Here is a 26,853-nt window from a genome sequence, read left to right on the forward strand (position 1 = left end):
CACCGCCTGTCAGCTGTGTGACTTTGGTTAAGTCACTTAACTCCTCGGTGCCTCAGTTCCCTCATCTGTAAAATGGGGATTAAGACTGCGAGCCCCACGTGGGATAACCTCATCACCTTGTATCCTCCCCAGCACTTAGAACAGGGCTTCGCACATAGTAAGCGCTTAACACATGCCATCATCAGCGAGCTCACAGTCCAGAGGGACTTGATTAGACGTTAGCGGGAGGGAGCTGGGTTCGGCTGGTGGGGCCTGAGGAATTAGAGTTGTAATGGCAGCATGGTGGGCCAGTGGGAAGACCCCTGGCTCCTGGCTACAGAGGGTGGTTGAGCCAAGAAGTTCACTGGAAGGAAACAGAGAGGGAAAAGACCAGGAATGGGAAAGTTAGCCTAGACCTGAGGGGAATCAGAAAGAAGATTCCGTCCCTGCACGAAAGAGTCAGGCCTATCTCCCCGGCAGCCCGGACCGCCCCCAAAGTTCAGTCAGATACACATGGCATTTGATTCCTCTTCCGAGCAGGACCTCCCGGAAACCAGAGCTCAGGCTAGCGTTTTGAGAGCCGAGAACCTTTATCGAGAAAACGAGGTGTCAAAAGTCCAACGAGTCTAGAGAGTCCAGAAGTGCAGCGGTAGGGGCGCGGAAAGCAAGGTTCCCACGATTCCCCTCGTCTTCCAAACAGCAGCAGGACCCGTCTCTTCTGGGGAGCGCAAACGAATCACGCCCAGCTGTCCAGCCGAACAAAGCGTGAAGGAAACGATCTCTCAGCTCACGAGTCCTATGGGGAGAGGCAGAGGGAAAGGCAAAAGATTCAATCCAAAGGCCCGAGCGGTAGCGGGTCCTCACGGCATCGCTTCTCTACCCCCTCCGGACAGAACTGACTCCGCGGCTCCGAGGGGAACCGTGGGGAGAGCGGAGCCTTTAGGTATTTGTCATCAAGACCCATCCCTGGCCCAGCCCAGACAAGGACTTACCCAGGTAGTCGTCCATGAGGGAGCCGATTGCAAACTACAAGACAAAGGAGGGGGAGAAAATGAGGCCAGATCATATCCGGAGCGCCACGTCTAAGACCTCGAGTCCGCTACTTCCCCTGATTAAAAGCTAAAGTCTCAGGAGAGAAGCTCATCCATCTTTCTCGATGGGAGGCTGCCGCGGTTACCGCGAGCAACGGCCTCTGCCCCGAGCACCAAAAGACGGGAAAGAGTTGGCCCAAGGACAGCGTCGCGGTCGCCCAGACTGGTGAGGCACTGGGGAGGGGAGGAGAAGGACGGGGACTTACGATGTCATTCTTGTCCACCCGGGTCCCTACGATCTTCAGGCGGATCTCATCATCCTGCTGAATCACGATGTCCTGAGGTTGGGTGACAGAGATGAGTTTATTAGCTTCCCCCCTCGGCTAGATCCCCGGATTAAAGGCGGAAGCTCCTCATGGGCATGGAAAGGGTGTCACGTTTCTCTTGTAAGCTCGAGGCAGGGTCTTGTCTACTAATTTTACTGCAACCTACCAATACACTTGTCTGGCCCACAGCAAGCACTCAATAAACTGGGAAGCGGCGTAGCCAAATGGGTAGAGCGTGGTCCTGGGAGTCAGAGGGACCTGGGTTCGAATCCCGGCTCCGCCGCTTGCTAGCTGTGTGTCAGTCATTTAACTTCTCTGTGCCTCAGTTCCCTCATCTGTAAAATGGGGATTAAAACTGTGAGCCCCACGTGGGACAACCTGATCTTGTAACCCCCCGGCGCTTAGGACAGTGCTTCGCACAGAGTAAGCGCTTAATAAATACCGACATCATTATTATTAATCCCGGGCTCCACCTCCTGTCTGCCGGGTGACCGTGGGCAAGTCACTTTGCTTTTCTGGGCCTCAGTTACCTTATCTGGAAAATGGGGATTAAGATGGTGAGGCCCGTGTGGGGCAGGGACAGGGGCTGCGTCCAACAAGATTAGCTTGTTTTTCCCCCGGTGCTTAGTACAGTGCTTGGCACATAATAAACTCTTAACAAATACCTTAAAAAAAAAAAATCAGGTCTCCAAATGGGGCTCACAGTTTAAGAAGGAAGAAGAACAGGTATTGAATCCCAATTTTGCAACTAAGAGAACCGAGGCACAGAGAAGTGATCTGCCCAACGTCCTACAGCGAGCGCATGGCCCGCAGTAAGCGCTGAACAAATATCATTAATAAAATTAATGCCACGACTACCATCGCTAACAGTATTTTCCATCCATTCACCTTATTCTTTCTTTTCTCCCGCTTCTTTCCCCTCTCTTACCTCATCCACAGTCTTGTAACATGGGGGGTTCGAATTAGGATCAAACTCCATCTCAGAGGGTATAGACTGGAAGAGAAATAAAAATGATTAAGTGCAGGGGGTGGGCATAACGCTTGCTAAAAACACACCCGCCTCTCCATTCCCTTTGAGGGCCTGGGCAGGTGGATGGGGGAGAGGAGAGAAAGGGAAAAATTGGACAGGAAGGGACCAGAAGGCTCTTCTACCGTCCGGACCTCCACCTCCCAAGATTTACTGGAGGTAGCGGCCTGGGGAGCGACCGCCAAAAGCAGATGGGCACAAAATGGCTTTAGGAGAGCCCCGTATCGGCTCTTTGTAGACGTCAACGGGTGTCGGGAAATGGAAATCGTCTCCTTTCCCCCCAAACCAATGGGCCCGGGAGGCTCCCGTTCCGTTCCGTCCCCCCGGGCGGGCGGACCGGGCCCCGGCAAGACTCACGTGGCGAGAGATGAAGCAGGACATGGGCCCAATCTCGGTGAAGAGCCCCACCTACAAGCACAACGGGGCACGAGTCAGCCCTACCCGTCTTCCCAGTTTCCCCCCGGCGTGGAGCAGGATGAGCGCTCTTGATTCGCACCCAGGGTCGGTCCCAGCTCCCCTCCCGGCACAGCCGTTCCCCCATCTCGGCCCTCACCTTGTTGACCTGAGTCACGACGGCATCCACGACCTCCCCCTTGAAGGGCCTGAAGACGATAGCTTTGTACTTGACAGGGTAGAGCACGAAGCCCCGGCCTGGCTGGATCACCCCGGCCCCGATGTTATCGATGGTGGTGACTGCGATCACAAAGCCATACCTGGGGGAGGACAGAGGTTGCTCCGTCGGGCGGGGAAGGCGGCGGGGGGGACAGAGAGTAAGAAGAAGCGGCGTGGCCTAGTGGGTGATGATGATGGTATTTGTTCAGTGCTTACTATGTGCCTAGCACTGTTCTAAGCGCTGAATGATGGCACATTTGTTGAGCGTTTACTATGAACCAAGCAATGGAGCACGGGCCTCGGGCCCTGGGTTCTCCTCACTTGTCTGCTGCGTGACCTGGGGCAAATCACTTGTCCTACTTCTCTGTGCCTCAGTTACCTCCACTGTAAAATGGGAATTAAGACTGTGAGCCCCATGAAGGACAGTGACCGTGTCCAACCCGACTAGCTTGTATCTACCCCAGCGCTGAGTAGAGTGGCTGGCACATAGGAAGCACCTACCCAAATATCATAACACCTTAGCAAGAACGTCCCCTTTGCCCTGAAACACCTTCCCTTTGCCTGTAACTAGCTTTCAATTAATAAATACCCCTGGGGAGGATCACTGATAATGATGAGATTACAATACAACCGGTGGACAGGTTCCTCGCCTGCGAGGAGCTCCACCGCTTAGAGGAGGGAGACACACAATATAAATAAATTACTGATATGTACCCAAGTGCCGTGGGATTGACACAACAGTTCGAGTGCATGGGTGATGCAGAAGGGAGAAGTAGAAGGGGAAATGAGGGTTTAATTGGGAATAGTCTATTGGAGGAGATGCGGTACGAAGGTGGGGAGAGTGGCGGTCTGTCGTATCGGAAGGAGGAGGGAGTTCCCGGCCAAAGGTAGGATGTGGCCGAGGGGTCGGTGGCGAATTGTACATCCCAAGAGCACAGTACAGTGCTCTGCACATAGTAAGTGCTCAATAAATACTATTGAATAAATGAATGGATGAGATGGACGGGATCGAGGTACAGAGAGTAGGTTCTCCCCTAGCCAGAGATCAGTTAATCCATGGGATTTACTGAATGTTTACGGTGTGCTGAACAAAGTACTAAGCGCAGTGAATAAAATAATAATAATAATGTTGGTATTTGTTAAGCGCTTACTATGTGCAGAGCACTGTTCTAAGCGCTGGGGTAGACACAGGGGAATCAGGTTGTCCCACGTGGGGCTCACAGTCTTCATCCCCATTTGACAGATGAGGTCACTGAGGCACAGAGGAAGTGAAGTGACTTGCCCAAGGTCACCCAGCAGACAAGCGGCAGAGCTGGGATTCGAACTCATGACCTCTGACTCCAAAGCCCGTGCTCTTTCCACTGAGCCACGCTGCTTCTCCGTCCTGAATCTGGGGTAGCCCTCCCCTCATCACATTCTAAACCCATATTTGTTTGTTTCAAGACCTCGTAGCTACATTCGCTCTACTGTAAACTCTCCCCTAGGCTGTGAGATCCCGAAGGGCAGATATCGTGCTTATTAACTCTACTGTACTCTGCCAAGTGCTCAGTACAGTGCTCTGCACACAGTAGGTGCTCAATCATGACCACTGACGGACAGAAACCACAGGCCCCCACCGTCGGCGACACCGCAGCCAAACCCTCGGCAAAGCGCTACGGCCAGACCGCGCAAAGTTTCCGTGGGTGGGGGGGCCGTGGGGCGGACGCCCCGGTCCGTCCATCCGTCCGTCCGTCCATCCCCGTACTCACTTGCCCGTGCAGGTGCCTTCCACCTCGGTGAAGAGCTTCTGCTTCACGGTGTTGAGCAGGTTGGGGCCGAAGTAGCGGGGGTGCAGCAGGATCTCGTGCTCCAGGGAGATCTGGGGGGGGCGGCACAGGAGACGGGGGTGAGACGGACCCACGGACGGACGGACCGACCCGCGGGCGGACAGGTGGCGCGGGGAGGGGGCGGTGGCGCCGAGACCCTGCACCCCCTCCCCCCCACACCTCCCTCAGGGCGCCCCTTCTCTCTCCCCCTGCCCCCTCCTCAGGACGCCCCTTAATAATAATAATGATGATGATGGCATTTGTTAAGCACTTACTATGTGCCAAGCACTGTTCTAAGCACTGGGGGGGGGGGGGGCGCGGATACAAGGTAATCAGATTGTCCCACATGGGGGTCTTAATCCCCATTTTACAGATGGAGGTAACAGGCCCAGAGAAGTGAAGTGACTTGCCCAAGTCACACGTTGACAAGTGGTGGAGCGGGCATTAGAACCCATGACCTTTGACTGCCAAGCGTGGCTCAGTGGAAAGAGCATGGGCTTTGGAGTCAGGGCTCATGAGTTCGAATCCCAGCTCTGCCACTTGTCGGCTGTGTGACTGTGGGCGAGTCGCTTCACTTCTCTGTGCCTCAGTTCCCTCATCTGTAAAATGGGGATTAAGACTGTGAGCCCCACGTGGGACAACCTGATTCCCCTATGTCTACCCCAGCGCTTAGAACAGTGCTCGGCACATAGTAAGCGCTTAACAAATACCAACATTATTATTATTATTCTTTCCCTCTCATTGTGCCCCTTCTCTCTGCCCCCTGTGCCCCCTCCTGATGCCCTTCCTCTCCGCCCCTGTGCCCCCTCATGATGCCCCTTCTCTCTCCCCCCATGCCCCCTCATGATGCCCCTCCTCTCTCCCCCTGTGCCCCCTCCTCATGATGCCTCTCCTCTGTGCCCCCTCTTCATGATGCCCCTTCTCTCTCCCCCCCCGTGCCCCCTCCTGATGCCCGTCCTCTCTGCCCCCCGTGCCCCCGTCCTCGGGGCGGCCCCTTTCCCACGGCTGCCCGTTTGGTTGCATCGAGGCCCGTGTCCCCTCCTGTTGGCCTGGGAGCCCACGGTGGGGGCAGGGAGGGTCTCTCCTCCTTGCTGCACCGCACTGCCTCGCGCTGCAGCGCCCAAGGTCTGGGCCCAGCGCTCGGCGCACAGTGCGAACGGCTCCATAAACAGCACTGGGGAGTGAGTCCCGGGGCCCGTCCTTCCTTCGCGCTTCCCGCCGCCCTCACGTGGTAAAACATCGCGGCTCCTGTCTGTCCGTCCGTCCGTCCGTCCGTCCGAGGACCCGGATGTTGGCGGGAGGCGCGCCCCCGAGCCAGGCGCGGCCCCGCTTCCGGCGCGCCCCCGAGCCAGGCGCGGCCCCGCCCCCCGCCTCCCCTTATAGGCGCTCACCCCCCGCCCCTGTGCGTCAGGGGGCGTGGCCGGCGCGTCGACGTCATCACGTCGCCCCCCCCGGCGCGCGCCCGTGGCCGGAGCCCCCGCTGACGTCACCGCACCCCCTCCCCCGCTGACGTCACCGCAGCCCTCCCCGCTGAGAATGATGAGGTCAGACTGGGAGCCCGTCACAGGGCGGGGACTTGTCACTATCTGTTACCGATTCGTCCATCCCCGGCGCTTAGTACGGTGCTCTGCGTATAGTAAGCGCTCGATCAATACTATTGAACGAATTGAATGCTATTGTTTTTGTCTGTCCGTCTCCCCCGATTAGACTGTAAGGCCGTCAAAGGGCAGGGACTGTCACTATCTGTTACTGATTCGTCCATCCCAAGCGCCTAGTACAGTGCTCTGCACATAGTAAGCGCTCAATAAATACTACCGAATGAATTGAATGCTACTGTTCTTGTCTGTCCGTCTCCCCCGATTAGACTGTAAGGCCGTCAAAGAGCAGGGACTGTCACTATCTGTTACTGATTCGTCCATCCCAAGCGCCTAGTACAGTGCTCTGCACATAGTAAGCGCTCAATAAATACTACTGAATGAATTGAATGCTACTGTTCTTGTCTGTCCGTCTCCCCCGATTAGACTGTAAGGCCGTCAAAGGGCAGGGACTGTCACTATCTGTTACCGATTCGTCCATCCCAAGCGCTTAGTACAGTGCTCTACATATAGTAAGCGCTCAATAAATACTACTGAATGAATGAATTGAATGAAACACCCAAGAAACCAAGAGCGAAGTGCCACAGTTAGTGAGAGCGGCGAGGTCCTGCAGGAGGATTGTGCCCAGCACCGTTCCAAGTTGTGAAGCGCTCGATTAAACACTGAGGGAATTGGCGAGGCCTAGTAATCATAATGGTATTTGTTAATAATAATAATGTTGGTATTTATGAAGCGCTTACTATGTGCAGAGCACTGTTCTAAGCGCTGGGGGAGATCCAGGGTCATCAGGTTGTCCCACGTGAGGCTCCCAGTCTTCATCCCCATTTGACAGATGAGGGAACTGAGGCCCAGAGAAGTGAAGTGACACAGTCACACAGCTGACAAGGGGCAGAGCCGGGTTAAGCGCTTACTACGTGCAATAATAATAATAATGGTGGTGGTATTTGTTAAGCACTTACTACATGCAAAGCCCTGTTTTAAGCGCTGAGGGATACAAGCTGTTCAGGATGTTCTATGGAAAGCTCAGAGTTTTAAGTAGCGTGGCTCAGTGGAAAGAGAGCGGGCTTGGGAGTCAGAGGTCATGGGTTTGAATCCCACCTCCGCCACTTGTCAGTAGTGTGACTGTGGGCAAGTCACTTCACTTCTCTGGGCCTCAGTTACCTCATCTGTAAAAAATGGGGATTAGGACACCTGATTCCCCTGTATCTACCGCAGCGCTTAGAACAGTGCTCTGCACATAGTAAGCGCCTTAGCAAATACCGACATTATTATTATTACAGTAAGCGCTTAACAAACACCAATATTATTATTATTATTATTACTAAGCGTTTGAGAGAGGCACATTCCCTGCCCACAAGGAGCCTCCATTTTGGGAGAAGGGGGAGAGTGCTCTGCACCCAGTAAGCGCTCAATAAATACCACTGAGTGATCGATCGATTGATTGATTGATTGATTGCACAAACAGGTTGCCAGGGGATGCCCCAGCGGCCCAGGACCGGTGCCCACCGAGGAGCCAAAAGGGCAGCAGGGGAGAGAGGCGGGACTCGAAGCTTTGCTCCGCCCCGCAATCAATCGATCGATCGATCAATCAATCAATCAGCCGATGAACGCAGGCTAAGGCAATGGAGGGGGGAGGGCGGGCCCTCGGTCCTCAGACGACGCTCCGCCTTGAAGTTGAGTGACAGGTCTCCTCCGCCAATCAGAGGAGCGGGCCCCGGAGGGGAAGGCGGGGCCGAGCCGAGCCCGCTCGGAGGAAGCGGACGGAGCATGCGCGCGCATGCGCGCGGGAAGGGGGCGGGTCTTGGGCGGGCCGGCCAATCCCCGCGCCGGGAGCGGGGGGGCTCCGGCCAATGGCAGCGGAGAAGGGGCGGAGCGGGGGCCGGCGGCTGCTCGGCGGCGGGCGAGAGACGCTGCCTCGGCCCCTGCTTCCCGCGGGCCCGGGGCCGCCGCCGTCGGGAGGGGCCCGGGGCGGGCGGACGGACACAGGGCAGGGCCTCCCGCGCCGCGGCCGGGCGGAAGTGGGGGCGCGGAGGGGGCGGGACTTCCGGGGGCGGGACTTCCGGGGAGGACTGGCGCCTGAGGCGAGGGGCCCCGCGGGGGGGGCCAGGGGCCGCTGGGGGAGGCCCGCGCTGCCCCCGCCCTGCCCCCGCCCTGGTCGTCGGCGCTGGTCGTCGGCGCTGAGGTGAGCACCGGCATCGGGGGACTTGTCAAGCGCTGCCGGGGGTCCAGGCCCGGGACCCAGCGCTGAGGTAAATCCCAAGGACCGGGGCCACTTCTTCTAAGCGCCGACCTCCTCATAATCAGAAGAATCATGAGCGGGGTATTTGATCAGCGCTCATTGGGTGCCGGGCACTGGACCGAGCGGCTGAGGTCATCCCAGTAATTGGGGTATTTGGTCAGCGCTTATTATGTGCCGGGCACTGGACTAAGCGCTGAGGTCAGCCGGATCGATGGGGTACTTGATAAGCGCTCATTGGGTGCCAGGCACTGGACTAAGCGCTGAGGTCATCCCAGTAATTGGGGTATTTGGTAAGCGCTTATTATGTGCCGGGCACTGGACTAAGCGCTGAAGTCATCGGGTTCATTGGGGTACTTGTGAAGCACTCACTAGGTGCCAGACACTGGACTAAGCGCTGAGGTCATGACAGTAATTGGGGTATTTGTTAAGTGCTTACTATTTGCCAGGCACTGGACTAAGCGCTGAGGTCAGCAGGATCAATGGGGTACTTGATAAGCGCTCACTGGGTGCCAGGCACTGGACGAAGCGCTGGGGTAATAATAATCCCCATTGGGGTGCTTGTTAATAATAGTAATAATAATAATAATAATGTTGGTATTTGTTAAGCGGTCACTGTGCACCAGGCCCTTGTTGTAAGCGCGGAGATCATCCCAATAACTGGGGTCCTTGTTAAGCGCTTATTGTGTGCCAGGCACTGGACTAAGCGTTGAGGTCAGCAGGATCAATGGGGTACTTGATAAGCGCTCACTGGGTGCCAGGCACTGGACGAAGCGCTGGGGTAATAATAATCCCCATTGGGGTGCTTGTTAATAATAATAATAATAATAATGTTGGCATTTGTTAAGCGGTCACTGTGCACCAGGCCCTTGTTGTAAGCGCGGAGATCATCCCAATAACTGGGGTCCTTGTTAAGCGCTTATTGTGTGCCAGGCACTGGACTAAGCGTTGAGGTCAGCAGGATCATTGGGGTATTAGTTAAGCACTCACTGTGCGCCAGGCACTTGTCCTAAGCGCTGAGGTCATCACGATAATCGGGGTATTTGTTAAGCGCTCACTGTGTGCCGGGCACTGGACTGAGCGCTGAGGTCAGCAGGATCATTGGGGTGCTCGTTAAGTGCTCACTGGGTGCCAGGCGCTGGACTAATCCCAGTTGGGGGGCTTGTTAGTCATTATAATATTGGTATTTGTTAAGCGCTTACTATGTGCACAGCACTGTCCTGAGCACTGGGTTGTGAGGCTCCCAGTCTTCATCCCCATTTGACAGATGAGGTCGCTGAGGCCCAGTGAAGCGACTTGCCCACACTCACCCAGCTGACAAGTGGCGGAGCCGGGATTCGAACCCATGACCTCTGACTGCCATGCCCGGGCTCTTGCCGCTGAGCCACGCTTGTTAAGCGCTTACTGTGTGCCAGGCACTGGTCTGAGCGCTGGGGTGGGCCAGGCCCCGGATGAAGCCTTGGGGTAATGATAATAAGAATTGGGGTGTTTGTTAAGCACTACTATGTGCCGGGCACTGGATTAAACCCGGAGGTAATCGTAATAATTGGGGTATTTGTTAAGCGCTTACTACGTGCCGGGCACTGGATTAAACCCGGAGGTAATCGTAATAATTGGGGTATTTGTTAAGCGCTTACTATGTGCCTGGCACCGGATTAAACCCGGAGGTAATCGTAATAATTGGGGTATTTGTTAAGCGCTTACTACGTGCCGGGCACCGGATTAAACCCGGAGGTAATCGTAATAATTGGGGTATTTGTTAAGCGCTTACTATGTGCCGGGCACTGGATTAAACCCGGAGGTAATCGTAATAATTGGGGTATTTGTTAAGTGCTTACTATGTGCCGGGCACTGGACTAAACGCTGAGGTCATCATAGTAATTGGGCTATTCGTGAAGCGCTTACTATGTGCCGGGCACTGGACTAAGCACTGGGATAGTAACCATCACACTTGTGGTATTCGTTAAGTGCTTACTGTGTGCCAGGTACTGGACTAAGTGCTGGGCTGGGCCAGGTAGTGGATGAAGTGTTGGGGTAATGATGATAATTGCGGCATTTGTTAAAGCGCTTGCTATGTGCTAGGCACTGGACTAAACGCTGAGGTAATCCTAGTAATTGTGGTATTTGCTGAGCGCTCACTGTGTGCCAAGCACTGGACTAAGCACTGGGGTAATAATAATTGTGGTATTCGTTAAGTGCACACTGTGTGTCAGGCACTGGACTAAGCGCTGGAGTAATAATAATAATAATAATGAAAAAGATGGTATTTGTTAAGCACTTACTGTGTGCCAAACACTGTTTCTAAGCGCTAGGGTAGATAGAAGGTAATCAGGTTGTCCCACGTGGGGGTCACAGTCTTCATCCCCACTTTCCAGATGAGGTCACCGAGGCCCAGAGAAGTGAAGCGACTTGCCCAGAATCACACAGCGGACAAGTGGCGGAGCCGGGATTAGAACCCACCACCTCTGACTCCCGAGCCCGGGCTCTTGCCACTGAGCCACGTTGCATCTCTAGTATTTGTGGTATTGGTCAAACGTCTACTTGGTGCCAGGCACTGGACAAAACGCTGGGCTGGGCCAGGCATTGGATGAAGCGCTGGGGTAATAGTAATAATACTTGTGGTTTTGTTAAGCGTGTAATGTGTGCTCAGCACTGCACTAAGCGCTGGGTAATAATAATAATAATAATAATAAAAACTGTGGTGTTTGATAAGCGCTTACGGTGTGCCGGGCACTCAGCGCTGGGGTAGCAGTAATAACTGTGGTATTTGTTAAGCGGCGTGGCCTAGGGAAAAGAGCCCGGGCTTGGAGTCGGAGGGTGTGGGGTGAAATCCCGGCTCCGCCACCTGTCTGCTGTGTGACGTTGGCCGTGTCGCCTCGCTTCTCTGTGCCTCAGCGATCTCATCTGGAAAATGGGGACCGAGTCCGTGAGCCCCGTGTGGGACAGGGACTGGGTCCAACCCCATCGCCTCGCGTCTACCCCGCGCTTGGCGCTTCGTAAGTGCTTACCAGAGACCGTCGGTATTATTATTAAGAGCCGTCCGTGTGCCGGGCAGCCTGCCGGGCGCCGGGGCGGGTACGAGGGATGGGGCGGGACGGAGTCCCCCGTTGGCAGTCGCCGGGGGCCGAAGGGAGGCGGGGCGCTCCGAGGCCAGGGTTCGGGGGCCCGAGGGTCCCCCCCCCCGTCCCGTCCCCCCACCCCCGTCGTCCCCTCTCTCCGCAGGGCGCCCCCGGCGCTGGCCTCGTCGTCCCCCGGGGGAGGTGCCATGGAGTTCCCCGAGCACAGCCAGCAGCTGCTGCAGAGCCTCCGGGAGCAGCGGTCGCAAGGTTTCCTCTGCGACTGCACGGTGCTGGTGGGCAGCACGCGGTTCCTGGCCCACCGGGCCGTGCTGGCCTCCTGCAGCCCCTTCTTCCAGCTGTTCTACAAGGAGCGGGACCTGGACAAGCGGGACCTGGTCTGCATCCACAACGAGATCGTCACCGCCCCCGCCTTCGGCCTGCTCCTGGACTTCATGTACGCGGGGCGGCTGGCCCTCCGGGGCGACACGCCCGTGGAGGACGTGCTGGCCGCCGCCAGCTACCTGCACATGAACGACATCGTCAAGGTCTGCAAGCGGCGGCTGCAGGCCCGGGCCCTGGCCGAGGCCGACAGCACCAAGAAGGAGGAGGAGCCCGGCCCGGCGCCGCGCCCGCCGAGCTCCGAGTTCCTGCCCGGCGCTTCCCGGGGGCCCCCGCCGCCCCCGCCCGAGCCCCCGTTCCGGAGGAGCAGGGAAGAATGGAAGAGCTCGGCGCCCCCCCTCCCCGCCGTCCCGCCCCCTCCCGAGGAGCCCCCGGTCCCCGACGGGGCGGACACCACCCAGCCGGGCATGGAGGGCGACCCTCCCCACCTCCGGGCCCCCCAGCCGCCGCCCCCGCCCCCGGCCGAGGCGTCCCTGTCCAGCCCCAGCAGCTCCACGGAGACCCTCCCCGCCGGCTACTTCCCGCCCGGCCTCGCGACGGCCTCGGCCGAGGCCCCGGGCCCTCCGGAGATGGGGCCGGAGAGCCTCGGCGGGGCGGAGCCGCGGGCCAGCGGGGGGCCCCCGGAGGGCTTCTACCACCCGCCGCCGGGCCGGGCCGAGGCGGAGCGGGTGCAGGTGAAGGTCGAGGCGATCGTCATCTCGGACGAGGAGCCGGACGGCCCCGAGGACGGGCCCCGGGGGGCCGAGGGGCCGTTCGCGCCCGGCGGAGGGGTCTGCGGGGGCCGCCACCCCCCGGCTGAAGCTTTCGAGGAGAGCGGAGGCCCGGGCCTGGACGAGGTGGGCCCGGCCGACCACTTTCTGCCCCCCGACCCTCACCTGCCCTACCACCTGCTGCCGCCGGGCCCCGGGCAGTACCACCCGGGGCTGGCGACGCCCCCGCCGCCGGCCGCCGGCGGCCTGCACGAGCCCCTCTACCTGCCGCCGGAGTACGAGGTGGCCCCCGGGGGCTTCGGCGTCTTCGCCGAGGACGTGCCGACCTGCAAGACCTGCGGGAAGACCTTCTCCTGCTCCTACACGCTGAGGCGGCACGCTACGGTGCACACGCGGGAGCGGCCCTACGAGTGCCGCTACTGCCTGCGCAGCTACACCCAGTCGGGGGACCTCTACCGTCACATTCGCAAAGCTCACAACGAAGACCTGGCCAAACGCAGCAAGCCCGATCCCGAAACCGCCCCCTCCTAGGGCCCTCGCAGCCCGCCCCCGCCCCCCTCCCCGGGCTTCAGACCGACCCAGATGCTCGGGGCCGGTGGGGGGGGACCGGCGCCGGAGACTTGGCACTTGACCCCCGGCGCCCGCTCGGGGGACGCGCCCCGGTACTGCCCTCTCTGAGGGGGCGGCGGGAGGGTCGCCCCTCGATGCTGCCCGGAAGAATGGGGGGCGGGGGCTGACGCCGGTACTTCCGGACTCCCTCCCCCCCCCCCCCCGCTCCCCTTATCGTCCTTGTTTGTGGGAGGGAGGGGAGGGTGGAGGTGGGGGTGAGAAGGGGCAGGCGCGGGATGCCGTCCCGAGGAGCGGGTCACCCTGAAGCGGTGGGATGCTGAGCCGGGGCCCCGTCTCCACCTGCCCTCTCTCGATGCCGCAGAAGGCCCCGGGGACGGAGGAGTCCAAACGTCAGGGCGCGATCTCCCTCTCGCTGCTGACTCTCTAGGTGCCCGACCCCCCCCTCACTGCCATCCGTCCCTCACCGGGCACGTGGCCTATCCTTACCGCCCACCCCGGGCCCCGGTTCTGTTTCAGGCTCGTGGTTCGAAGGGTAAAAGCGGAGCTCTCTCCGAGCCGGCATTTCCGGGGGTCCCCGTGGCCGACGTCCGCTTCCGATCCCGAATCCCCCTCAGCCAGACCTCCCGAGGGTGGGGGCGTCCTGATCTCTGGGGGTCGACCTCTCGAGGAGCGGAAGCGGGAAGAGCGGGCAAGCGGATTGGTCAGGGAGAAAGAGCCGGAGGTCACTCTCGCTAGGGAGACGTGAAAACGGATGGATGGTGAGCCCTGGGACGGAGGGTCCGTGTATCTGGTTCCTGGGCTTGGCCCGTAGAGAGCGCTTAAATAAATACCGTAACCATTAAAGATCAGTCACCCGGGTAAGTAGAGGCATATGTTTTAATCGGGACGGCTGACGGGTCGTTTAGGGTAAGTATTGAACGGGCAGGTCTACCCGCTTCGACCTTTAAAAGGTCTCCGTGACTCGGTCACAGGGAGATGGGCAGCCACAGGGGACGTGGTTATGGAGTAGCCCTGCGGGCCCTTCCCCCGCGGTCGGCCCCGCCTCAACCAACTGCTCCCGAAACGTGCCCCGCGGGAGGAAATACCAGCCCAGTGAGAACGTTAGGGTTCTTGCAACGCCTGACCTGGTTCTACGTTGCAGATGTTTATTGACGGTGTAATAATTCTGCCTGCGTGGAGTGTACGGGAATTTGAATGCGAAGATTTGAATGCACGGGGAACGAGGTGGCAGAGGCCCGGGATGAGGAGTAGGGCGGGGGTGGTCGGTCTTGCGGCTGGCGAGCCGCACGTAGCCGTTGACTCGTGCGTCTCGCGCCGGGGGGCCTGATGGTTGATCATTTGGCCGCGGGGGCCCGCCTGGGCCAGGGATGGGGGCCGGGCCCTGCCACGGGTATGTCTTGCCCACCTGCCACTCACCATCCCCACCCCCCGCTCCCACACACAGCTCCCGGGAACACCCGTTCACCCACCCGGTTGAAGACATTTTTTGACCTGTGGTTCCTGCCGTATTATGATTTTGGCGTGTGGCTCTTCGGCTCGGCCTTCCCTGGCACACGACTCGGTGGAAGGACCGGGGGCTGTCGACGCGAGCCGAGAGTGGGACCAGCAGGAGGAAGGGGGTTATTGACGGGAGAAAAGCTGGGATTCTGTGGCCAAACGGGGGCGGCCCGACGGGCTTTTATTCTTTCCCCGGTACCACGGCCCCTGTCCCTTTTCTTTCCTCCCTCAACTCAGGGAGAGGAATGAAACCCCGGGCCAACGGTTTGAGGAAAGAAAGGCTAACGGGCGGACGGACAGAAAGACCGTTCCGTCTTAAACCCTGCGACTCTTCTTCTCTGCCCCTTCTCAGGCACAGCCGAGGAATAGGCTCCCCGTTCTGAGTCCTCTCTGTTCCAGAAGAGGAGCAGGGTGAGGTGGAGACGGAGGCGGGGAGTTTCGCAGAGAGCAGGTTGAGGATTTGTGGTTGAGAGGTGACCCTCCCCCATCCCCGTGACCGGAGTAAGTGGGGGCACGGAGACGTAGATCCTCCAGGGCCCTCTGATGCCAGAGGATTCCCCAGATGAGAGACGCCGGCTCTATGGGGACAAAGGGTAGTCCAAGGAGGTGAGGAAACCCCTCTCCCCAAATGCTTCTGGGCAGGATAGGCAGCACGTCGGAGCTGTCGGTGGTGCCAAGATGGTTTGGATTTTGGAACCTGGCAGCCTTTCTCTCATTCCTGCCCAGGGCCGGGACCTGAGGCTCGGCTCTCCTTCGCTCCTGGGTGTCTCCCCCCCGTCCCGTCCCGGGGCAGACTTTACTGACTGGGGCTACTCCCGAATGTCCGTGAGAGGGTAAGTACCCCCGAGGAGCAGCGTGGCCTAATGGAGAGTGCACGGGGCTGGGAGTCGGGAGACCCGGGTTACAATCTTGTTTCCACCACTTGCCTGCTGTGTGACCTAATAATAAATGTGGTATTTGTTAAGCGCTTACTATGTGCCCGTCACTTGTTCTAAGCGCCGGCGAAGATACGAGCAAATGGGGTTGGACCTTGGGCAAGACGCTTCAGGTTTTTGTGCCTCGGTTTTCAGATCTGTAAAATGGGGATTACATACCTGTTCTCCCACACCTTTAGTGCTAGGTGGGACAGGGACTGTGTCTTTTATACTGTGGCTATCCCAGGGCTCAGCACAGGGCTCGACACATAGGGAGCACTTAAATACCACAGCAATGACGACATCATCATGACGGTTACAGTGCGGGGCCCGACCGTCACCTTCTGATACAGGCGGTTTACTTTCACCTGGCTCCCTAAAAGGCACGGGCCTAAATCATTTGGGTTACCGTATTTATCGCTGCTAAATCTCTCTCGCAAAAGCAGGTTTAAAAGGTGACCACGTCACACCGGGGTTACCGCAGACAGAAATGGAACACAGAGAGTTAAAAGAGTCTGAGAGAAAATGAAACAGTATCGGAGAGCCCGGCGGCCCCTAGTCCCTCCGCCTGAGCCGTGACTGGCAAGTTCACACGGGCCACGTTATGAGAATAACAATAATGATGGTGTTTAAGCGCTCCCTATGTGCCAAGCACTGTACTAAACGCTGAGGTAGATCCAAGTTAATGAGGTCGGACACAGTCCCTGTCCCACATGGGGCTCTCACTCTTAATCCTCATTTTACAGATGAGGTAACTGAGGCCCAGTGAAGTGACTCGCCCAAGGTCGCACAGCAGGCAAGTGGCGGAGCCGGGATTAGAACCCAGGACCTCCCGACTCCCAGACCCGCGCTCTGCCCATCAAGCCACGCCGCTCCTCGGTTGGCTGTCTCCCACCAGGCCCACCCCAGAGCTCAGACTCGGTTCAGCGGCCCTCCCGAGAAGTCAATCTGTGCGTCCCCCTCTTGCCCCGCATCTGTTCCCAGGCTCCCTGGAGACGAGCACTTTAGCAACGCCGAGGAGGGGGTGCGTCCGCGAAGCCCCCCGGCCCACCGGGGCTCGAGACTCCGCGGGGGCTGCCCCCAAAGCCGGCAGCCCCCACCCCCGTCCTCGCCACCACGGAAGTGAAGGCCGGCCTCCCCCAGGGGCAGGTGTCCATCATCACCCTTGGGATGTTGGGATCGCGGAAGTTTGGCCCGGGGATTGTCCCGCCTTGAACGGTAAGAAACCCGAGGACGAGGACTCACAGACGGAGATGGATTTTGACCGCCCTTGCCTTGGTGTGTGGAACTTAGTCTTATTTCGAGATCCCGGTGGGCTCTTCCCTTCGCGTTCGACTCCCCCCGCTATATCGTGAGCCACGGGATGGGCCGGAGACCCTATCTCCTTATCTTCCGTGTGTTTTTTTCCATCCTGAGAGCTGAATAAATGATTGTGGTGGACGGATAAGAGGCGGTAGGGAGAGAGAACGTTTTTCCACCACTGATATCAGGATGCTTTAATGATAGTGGATTTTCCCTGTACGGCAGACACAATAGGTCGGTGTGTTCTGTAAACTGGACTGGAATACCGCTGTCCCCTAAGTATTAAAATCTGATCAATTTCAGTTCAGTGGTGACTTTGATTTCACAATCTTTTTTATAGACACGGACATGATTAAAAGAACCTAAAAAAGTAAAAACCAAAGAAGTGGGAGAAGGGGAAAAAGAAGTAATGGGGTTTACTGAAATTTGGTACAGGCTCAGAATAATAATAATTGTGGTATTTGTTAAGTGTTTACTATTTGCCAGACACTGAACTAAGCGCTGGGGTGGATATCAGCCAGCGGGGTTGGACGCAGTCCCTGTCCCACGTGGGGCTCACGGTCTCAATCCCCACTTTACAGATGAATTCACTGAGGCCCAGGGAAGTGAAGTGACTTGCCTGAGGCCACACAGCAGACAAGTGGCAGAACCGGGATCAGAACCCACAACATTCTTACTCCCGGGTCCGTGCTCGGTCCGCTACTCCAGGCTGCCTCCCCCAAAACCGCAAAATTAGGAGTCCCGGGGCACTGTGGGGAGAAAGCCAGAAATGTCATTTTTTACAAGCTCCAAGGTGTCTCATATGACCCAAGAACAAAATATTGGGTTCAGTTTGATTACGAGTAAAAAACTTTTAATACCGTTTTGCCTAGCCTTAACTCTCTAAGAGACTTCGTATCATAAAGAAAAACACTTCTTTTGGAGAAGGCCAAAAACGGACAGCCCTGTGAAATTTCTCAAGGCCCTTGAAGAAGATGATCCCAAACTGGTCCTCGGGGGAATTCCGCCCAGCAAACGTATGGCAAAATATAGGCTCTCTCACCTTCCTCTCTCCACCCTGCTCCTTTTCTTCCCCACTTTTCCCTTCTCTCTCCACATGACTGTGGAAGTCCACCTGTTAGAACCTGTGGCTCGCTCGAGTTCAGTAACCCAGCCCCCTCGCTAATATTTTAGCTCTGATTATCCACCCCCGCCCCCCCAAAAATAAAATTGAGCTCTATATCTACTAAGTGCTCTGTAAAGACACAGGTGAAGTGGTGGAGGAAGACCAGACTGTGCCCAGAGTGGGGAGCTTGTTCCGAAACGGAAACCAAATGAAAGATCGGGGAGGTGAGAGATGGAGGTGGGAGGAGATTCGCATCCCCTGACCGGTGCAAATGTCTCTGGACCTCTTGACTAACCGAACATGCCCAAGTAAAGCTTTTTCTCCTTCTGGTGGTAGCTGCTCAGCTCCGATTCTGTCAGCTGGAGGTATCGTCGGACGTTGGCATCTAGAAAAGAGGACACGGAACGGGAGTGAGGCGGAGGCGTTTCAGCGTGGCCTGCTGGAAAGAGCCCGGGTCTGGGAGTCAGGTGGACCTGGGCTCTAACCCCGGCTCCGCCACTTGTCTGCTGGGTGTCCGTGGGCAAATCACTTCACTTCTCGGGCCTTGGGCCTCAGCTACCTCATCTGTAAAATGGGGATTAAGACGGTGAGCGCCTTATGTGACGTGGACTGCGTCCAACCCATTTAGCTTGTGTCTATCCTAGCGTTCACTACGCCTCCGGACCCGGAGTAAGTGCTTAACGGATACTGTAAAAAAAAAAAAAAGTCAAAGCAGGGAAAGGTAGGGAAGAGTTGAAGACTAAGAAGAGGGACCCTCCCCTTCTTTTTATGTCCCTCGAAAATTTAGGGCCGTGTTGGGGTTTAACCGTTTAACCTTAATAACTATCCGGCACAACCTCTGCCTGTCTGACCGCCCCGTGGTGTGTTCCCGAATGGGAATAGATTTAAATTATCTTCTCAAGTCTTAAATCTCAGCCAACATAGAAGAGTCTAGGGTCTCCTCTCATAGTTCTTAGTGTGTGCCGTGAACTGGAAAACCAGAGACGAATCTTCCCCAACCTCCAACTGGTGCCGGCAAAGCCATCCCTCTGATCGGGTAAGCAGTGTGGCCTAATGGCTAGAGCCCCGGCCCGGGAGTCAGAGAGACCTGGGTTCTAATCTCGGCTCCGCCACTTGTCTGCTGTGAGACTCTGGGCAAGTCACTTTACTTCTCTGGGAGCTACCTCTCCTGGAAAATGGAGATTAAGACTGTGAGCCCCATGGGGGACAGGGACTATGTCCAACCTGAATAACATGGATCTATCTCAGTGCTTACTACAGTGCCCGGCACAGAGGAAGTGCTTAACAAATACCATAAAAAAAAAAAAATGGGGGCAAAGAAGAGGCTGAAAGCCGTAGTAGAAGAGTGTAAATAGAATGGAAACTTAATCCAGATCTTTTGTCATTTTAAGCTCAGTATGGGCAGGAACATGGAACATGTCTGCTTGTTCTCTGCTAGTCTCCCAAGCACTTAAAACAGTGCTCTGCACATCGTAAGCACTCAATAAATACAATTTGATTTGGGCCCTTAAGTAGCAAAACTGGAGCCTTGAAGTAGATTCTGTGACCGGCCAGTAACTACATTAGGGTGGCAAGGTAAGGAATGTTAATTAGGATGGTCAGTCAGCCAGTCAGTGGTATTTATTGAGCACGTACTGCGTGCAGAGCACTGTACTAAGCACTTGGGAGAGTACAATACAACAATAAACAAGATGCATTCCCTGCCTATAACGAGCTTACAGTCTAGAAGCTGGGGAGAGCCTATTCCTGCGAATCCCTTCTACAAACAGGTAGTCAGTCAATCGGATCTATTGAGTACTTCCTGTGTGCAGAGCACTGTATTAAGCACTTGGAAGAGTACAATAATAATGGTGGTATTTGTTAAGCGCTTACTATGTGCAAAGCACTGTTCTAAGCGCTGGGGGGATACCGGGTGATCAGATTGTCCCATGTGGGGCTCACAGTTTTAATCCCCATTTTACAGATGAGGTATCTGAGGCCCAGAGAAGTGAAGTGACTTGCCCAAAGTCACACAGCTGACAAGTGGCAGAGCCGGGAGTCGAACCCATGACCTCTGACTCCGAAGCCCAGGCTCTTTCCACTGAGCCAAACTGCTTCCCCAAGAAAACAATAAGAAAACAATACACAGACACATTCCCTGCCCACAATGAGCTTACAGTCCAGATGGAGCTTTAAGGATTCCCCTCCTCCTGCCCGGCTCCCCCAGGTGTCTTTTTCCTCCTGACCTTTTGGCTGTTGGTCAATGGCAGCCTGGAGGTAGCGGCGGGCCTGGTCATAGTCCTGGAGGTGGAAGGAGGCCACGCCGGCCCTGTAAAGGGCTTTGGGATTGCTCGGCTGCCGTTCCAGGACCTTCCGGCTGTACTCTCTCACCCGCTCGTAGTTAACTGGTTCCATCTGCAAGAGGCAGGCTGTGGGAGACAAGGAGGAGACGGGGATTCTTCGGTTGAATCACTCTGTCGTCCTTACTTGGACGTAAGGCGCTCCGACTTCCCGCTGCCCCATGGAAAGAACTGTGAAATGTAGGGAAGCAGGGTGGCTCAGTGGAAAAGAGCCCGGGCTTGGGAGTCAGGGGTCATGGATTCGAATCCTGGCTCTGCCACTTGTCAGCTGTGTGACTGTGGGCAAGTCACTTCACTTCTCTGGGGCTCAGTTCCCTCATCTGTAAAATGGGGATGAAGATTGTGAGCCTCACGTGGGACAACCTGATTACCCTGTATCTACCCCAGCGCTTAGAACAGTGCTCTGCATATAGTAAGCGCTTAACAAATACCAACTTTTTTTATTATTATTATGTTGGACATAACCTAGGGAGATCCTTCTGGAACTTGAACATTCCTGATGATCAGGATCTTAGACAGAAAACTCCTTGAGGGCAGGGGACTCCTACTACTACTAATAATGGCGATATTTGTTAAGTGCTTACTTAGAGGACCTTGGACTGATTTGGGGCAAATCACTTCTCTGTGCCTCAGTTTCCACAACTCTAAAATGGGGATTCAATACTTGTCATCCCTTCTACTTGGACTGTGAGCCCCATGTGGGACAGCGACTGTGTTCAACCGGATTCACCTCTATCCCAGTGCTTAAAACGGTGTTTGGCACATAGTAAGCCTTTAAAAAACAGCATAAATAAACAGATCCCAAGAAAAGCTGGACTCCATTAGCTTTATATACTATACATAATCTTTCTATACTTGGGGCTTTGCCGAAGGTATAGCTTAGCCTACTTTTCCCAGGATAACTTATCCTAATTCTAACCCAGGTCAAACTCAGCTCGATTTGAGGTTCATGATGACATTTAGAGAAGTGGTGAGGCCTAAAAGATAGCACCTAGGACTGGGACTTAGAAGACCTGTGTTCTAATCTCAGCTCTACCACTTACCTGCTGGGTGACCTTGGGTTTATCTGAACTCAACTTACTTGTGTCTCGGTTTCCTCATCTGTAAAATAGGGATTAAATACCACTCCCTTGAACTGTGGGTGCCAGGCGGGAGAAGGACTGTGTCCGATCTGCTCATCTTGTATCTACCCCACCGCTTGGTCAATGGTAAGCACTTTTTATTATTATCATCACTACCAATACTAATATTTGTTAGCCAAGGATTTCACTAAGCACCGGGGTAAGATACAAGATAGGAGCTTCATAAATACTACAATAAATCAAAGTAGATCTCTCTCCCACCTCTCATGTCATTCTCCCCAACAGCCCAGCTCCCTCCCCACCCCCATCCTTCCCTCTTCTTGACGCCCTAGCTTACGGCCTGGTAGCCTTACTCACTCTGAATCTCTAGGAACATAGTCTTTCTATTCCTCGATTTATTTTCCTTTTGCTTTATCTAACAGTAACGTAGGATATTTCCACTCTCCAGTTTACTTGAAATCTTCAGCTTTTTAAAAAGCTTTAATTCCACTGAAATAAGTTTGATGGGCTCTAAGGCCTTTTCCTCTTCCTTTAATAACATTCCTTTCTTTCCCAACCCTCAGGCTGAAAGGCCCAAGTTCCTTGAACTCCCTGAAGAAAACTTGCTTCTCTGGTAATTCCCATTATAAAGCTCTTTAGTGATAGGGCTATTGAATTTTCATGATAGCATCACTGAGGACTCTCACTTCGAGCTTAAGCACTTTCCTACCCCTCGCATTTCAGTATTCTGACTGGATTGAATGCAGTGATTCAGTTCCAATTCAATTTAGCAAAGATAATGGGAGACAATAATAATGTTGGTGTTTAAGCGCTTACTATGTGCAGAGCACTGTTCTAAGAGCTGGGGTGGATACAGGGCCATCAGGTTGTCTCACGTGAGGCTCACGGTCTTCATCCCCATTTTCCAGATGAGGTCACTGAGGCCCAGAGAAGTGAAGTGACTTGCCCACAGTCCCACAGCTGACAAGTGGCAGAGTCGGGATTCGAACCCATGACCTCTGACTCCCAAGCCCGGGCTCTTTCCACTGAGCCACGCTGCTTCTCTATTTAGCACAGATAATGACATTTCTAGGGTGTTAGTACTAAATTCCTTTTTGTTGAATAGGCCGTGTGAGGTAAGGACCTAAATTCGATTATGGCTTTGCCACTTGCCTGCTTTGTGACCTTGGGCAAATCGCTTCACTTCTCTGGGCCTTAGTTATCTCCTCTGTAAAATGGGGGTGTGAGCCTCAAGTGGGACATGAACTCTGTTCAACCTGAGGAGCTCCTATCTACCGCAGTTCTAGGTACGGTGCCTGGTACTGAGTAAGTGCTTAAGAAATACCACTTAAGAATACTTTAAAAATTAAGTTCTACATTTCCACCAGTACACAAAATCCTCCTTCAAAATCTTGCATTCTTGGTACATGTTTACATTGGTAGATGATCGCTTAATTATATTTTATCACATATTAAAAATATATTTGTCCTTTTTCTTTAATCTTGTGACTTTAGTACCTTAGTAACTTGTACAGTGCCCTTTACATTATTGAATTGTGGTACTGGTTAAGGATCTGCTAGTGCCAAGCACTGTAATAAGCGCTTAGAACAGTGCTTTGCACATAGTAAACGCCTAACAAATGCTATCCTTATTAATAAGCACCGGGATACGCTTTAGGCAGATTGGGCTGAAGGGTCTGTCTAAAGGGGAGGGAGAACAGGTATCGTTCATTCATTAAACCGTTATTTCTTGAGTGCTTACTGTGTACAGAGCACTGTTCTAAGTGCTTGGGAGAGTTCAATACAGCAATAAAGGGAGACAGGTATGCTGAGAAGCAGCGTGGCCTAAGGAGAAAGAGGACGGGCCTGGGAGTTAGAGGACTTGGGTTCTAATGCCGGTTCCGCAACTTGTCGGCTGTGTGACTTTGGATAAGCCATTTAACCTCTCTGCCTCAGTTCCCTCATCAGTAAAATGGGGACTGGGTACCTGTTTTCCATTCTACTTAGACTGCGAGCCCCAGGTGGGAACCTATCATCTTCTACCTACCCCAGCACGTAATAGGCTTGGCATAGAAGCAGCGTGGCTCAGTGGAAAGAGCCTGGGCTTCAGAGTCAGAGGTCATGGGTTCGACTCCCGGTTCTGCCACTTGTCAACCGTGTGACTATGGGCAAGTCACTTAACTTCTCTGTGCCTCAGTTACCTCATCTGTAAAATGGGGATTAACTGTGAGCCTCACGTGGGACGACCTGATTACCCTGTAGCTCCTCCAGCGCTTAGAAAAGTGCTCTGCACATAGTAAGCGCTTAACAAATACCAACATTATTATATAAGGGCCTAACAAAAATTACAGTTATTATTATTATCCCAAGTTTTACAGATGAGAAACTTGAGGTACAGAGAAGTTATAAATGACTCACCTAAGGTCACACAGCAGGCAAGTGGTGGAGAGGCCAGTGCTCTAACCACTAAACCAAACTGCTTTCACTCTTCATTTAGCGGTCTTTTGCTTAACACTGTTTTCATGGACCCAGTTAAAAATGCTAACCAGGGTAGAACAGTATCGTAAAATAAACCAGATTTACTCTGACCATTGTCAAGCAAAATGAGCGGATAATGAGCGGATAATGGGATTAATTATCTGCCTGATATTTTTATGCCCACTTTGCAGAATAATCGTCGCTTTTTTAATAGCAACTATACTCCAAATTTCACCTCATGGTCAACTTCCACCTGCAAGACCTTTTCTTATTCTGTCCACATAAAACCAAGTATTTTCCCTTTATACTGAATAGTCGGTGGCCTTTCCGTTCCTCAATAATAATGAAGGCATTTGTTAAGATACAAGGTAATCAGGGAGTCCCACGTAGGGCTCATGGACTTCATTCATCCCCATTTTACAGATGAGGGAACTGAGGACCAGAGAAGTTAAGTGTCTTGCCCCAAGTCCAAAAGTGGGATTAGATAGAAGCCACGACCTCTGAGTCCCAAGCCCCGGCTTTTTCCACTAAGCCAAACACAATGTGCTACATTTGACCTTCCTTAAACTATTATATTTGTTCTATCAGTGGTATTGAGCGCTTACTGGGTGCAGAGCACTGTGCTGAGCACTTGGGAGACTACAATATAACAGAGTTGGTGGATACGATCCCTGCCCACACCAAGCCTATGGGCTAGTGCGGCGTTAGCAACCTAACGGGGATCACTTCTGACTTCTTATCAAGAACATTAAGAATTCAAATTCTAAAGTCTCACGGTGAGGCTCCTTGACAACTCCAGCAGTGAAAAACTCTTGATATTCCTTAGCCAGGAGAGGTCTTGGCTAAAGGTGGAGCAGAGTCACCACCTCCCTTTTTAAAGACGTTTGGGTTAGTTTTCTCCCAATAATTCACTTCTGGACCCCCAAAATCCACATGATTTATTTGACTCTGTGAGCTATCACAGTGGATTTTTAAGAAGTAAATGTAAAAGAACAAATTAACCAATTTAAGAAGATTGATGAGGGTTAATTTATATTTCTATTGTTTTATCTAGTTTAGATCCCGCTTAAGAATTTAAATCTCCAAACATACTCTTTCCTTCAAACCATCAGAATCAACTGCAGAATTCAGTTGAATTAATGTTCATTCAAGGACACAAAAGAGCCCTTTGCAGTCTGGAGAGAGAAGGCAAGAATTGCTTTCAACTTTAAGAGCCTGGGGGTAGGAGGTACAAACCCTTTTAAGCAGGACTATTTGGAAGACGTTTTGTTTATTCCTTTAGCTAATGGGGGTGGATGTTTTCAGGTGTTGAGCTGTGAAAAAATAAAACCCCCTAAAAGACCAAGGTCCTGTTCATTCCATCGGATTTATTGAGCACTTTGTGCAGAGCACTGTACTAAGCTCTAGGGAAAGTACAACACAACAATAAAAAGTGACATTCCCTGCCCACAACGAGCTTCCAGTGGAGGTTAATATGGTACTGAAAGGAACTGCAATTATTCCTAGAAACAGGACCCAAGATTGCACTTCAGAGGACTGTAGCAGTGCCTGAGAAAGTTACCTTTTCTTCTTTTTTTTTTTTTAACAGTATTTGCTAAGCATTCACTGGGTGCCAGGTACCGTATGAAGCACTGAAACAAGCCAACCAGATTGGACACAGTCCACGTCCCACACGGGGCTCACAGTCTTAATCCCCATTTTACAGATGAGGTGACTGCGGCCCAAAGAAGTTAAGCGACCGGCCCAAGGTCACAGAGCAGACAGGTGGTGGAGTCAAGATTAGAACCCAGGTCTTTTTGACTCCCAGGCCTGTGTTCTGTCCACCTCACCACGCTGCTTATTTTCAAAGCATCCCATCCTAGGCTGTCAATCAATTAATCTATGGTATCTATTTAGCACTTAGTCTGGGCAGAGCACTCAGCTAGCGTTTGTACCGTCTGTACACGCTACACTTTCCCATCACTGTGGACGGCACCACCATCCTTCCTGTCTCACAAGCCTGTAACGCTGGCGTTATCCTCGATTCCTCTCTGTCATTCAACCGACGTATTTAATCCATCACAAGATCCTGTCAGTTCCACTTTCACAACACCGTCAAAATCCGCCCTTTCCTCTCCATCCACGCTGCTGTCATGTTAATCCAAGCACTTCTCCTCTCCTACCTTGATTACTGTAACAGTCTCCTTGCTGACCTCCCTGCCTCCTGTCTCTCCCCACTTGCAGTCCACACTTCACTCTGCTGCCCGGATCGCTTTTCTACAGAGACGTTCGGGCCATGTTTCCCCACTCAGGGACCTGCAGTGGTTGCCCATCCACATCAGCATCAAATAGAAACTCCTCACCATCGGCTTCAAAGCAGTCAATCCCTTGACCCCCTCCTACCCAACCTCGCTACTCTCCTACTACAACCTAGCCCGCAACGCTTCACTCCTCTAATGCCAACCTTCTCGCTGTACCTCGTTCTCATCTACCTCCCCGCCGACCGACCTCTCACCCACGTCCCGCCTCTGGCCTGGAACACCCTCCCTCCTCATATCTGACCGACAATTACTCTCCCCTGCTTCAAAACCTTATTGAAGGCACCTCTCCTCCAAGAGGCCTTCCCTAAGCCCTCCTTTTCTTCCATTCCCTTCTGCATCTCCCCGACGCGATCCCTTTCGTCATTCATTCTATCGTATTTATTGAGCGCTTACTATGTGCAGGGCACTGTACCAAGTGCTTGGAATGTACAATTCAGCATCAGATAGAGACAATCCCTGCCCACTGACGGGTTTACGGTCTAATCAGGGGAGACAGACAAAAAACAAG

The 26,853-nt window shown here is 54.0% G+C and overlaps 3 protein-coding genes across 6 annotated transcripts in view; 1 reads left to right on the forward strand and 2 right to left on the reverse strand.

Annotated features, from left to right (window-relative positions):
- Positions 1-550: 550 nt before the first annotated feature.
- On the reverse strand, positions 551-6,120 carry POLR2G (RNA polymerase II subunit G). The gene is made up of 8 exons (XM_001511435.4): positions 6,009-6,120; positions 4,724-4,833; positions 2,917-3,076; positions 2,721-2,771; positions 2,265-2,330; positions 1,277-1,348; positions 972-1,005; positions 551-775 (listed from the first exon to the last, which is right to left on the reverse strand). The coding sequence occupies exons 1-8, from the start codon at positions 6,018-6,020 to the stop codon at positions 762-764; spliced, it is 519 nt and encodes a 172-aa protein (XP_001511485.1). The 5' UTR covers positions 6,021-6,120; the 3' UTR covers positions 551-761.
- Positions 6,121-8,440: 2,320 nt separating this feature from the next.
- On the forward strand, positions 8,441-15,817 carry ZBTB3 (zinc finger and BTB domain containing 3). Its single transcript, XM_029060375.2, has 2 exons — positions 8,441-8,624; positions 11,834-15,817. The coding sequence occupies exon 2, from the start codon at positions 11,877-11,879 to the stop codon at positions 13,308-13,310; it is 1,434 nt and encodes a 477-aa protein (XP_028916208.1). The 5' UTR covers positions 8,441-8,624; positions 11,834-11,876; the 3' UTR covers positions 13,311-15,817.
- Positions 15,818-17,241: 1,424 nt separating this feature from the next.
- Positions 17,242-26,853, reverse strand: part of TTC9C (tetratricopeptide repeat domain 9C) — a 29,550-nt gene continuing 19,938 nt past the window's right edge. For 3 of the 4 annotated variants that reach the window (XM_029060389.2, XM_029060388.2, XM_029060386.2), the window contains exons 3-5: positions 20,393-20,575; positions 18,463-18,552; positions 17,242-17,811 (exon numbers count right to left, since the gene is read on the reverse strand). In XM_029060389.2, the coding sequence (XP_028916222.1) occupies positions 17,795-17,811; positions 18,463-18,552; positions 20,393-20,575 (290 nt within the window). In that variant the 3' untranslated portion in view covers positions 17,242-17,794. Of the gene's footprint in view, positions 17,812-17,888; positions 18,553-20,392; positions 20,576-26,853 lie in introns of those variants that run through there. The other variant, XM_029060387.2, reaches the window with a different exon arrangement.

The sequence above is a fragment of the Ornithorhynchus anatinus genome, chromosome 3 (genome assembly GCF_004115215.2).
Source record: "Ornithorhynchus anatinus isolate Pmale09 chromosome 3, mOrnAna1.pri.v4, whole genome shotgun sequence".
Lineage (NCBI taxonomy): Eukaryota > Metazoa > Chordata > Mammalia > Monotremata > Ornithorhynchidae > Ornithorhynchus > Ornithorhynchus anatinus.

Coding starts and splice junctions, on each gene's coding strand:
- POLR2G (XM_001511435.4), bottom strand. Junction 2,772..2,916: donor TCGTGACTCAGGTCAACAAG/GTGAGGGCCGAG, acceptor TTGTGCTTGTAG/GTGGGGCTCTTCACCGAGAT. Junction 1,349..2,264: donor GTTACAAGACTGTGGATGAG/GTAAGAGAGGGG, acceptor ACCCAACCTCAG/GACATCGTGATTCAGCAGGA.
- ZBTB3 (XM_029060375.2), top strand. CDS start 11,877: ATGGAGTTCCCCGAGCACAGCCAGCAGCTGCTGCAGAGCCTCCGGGAG.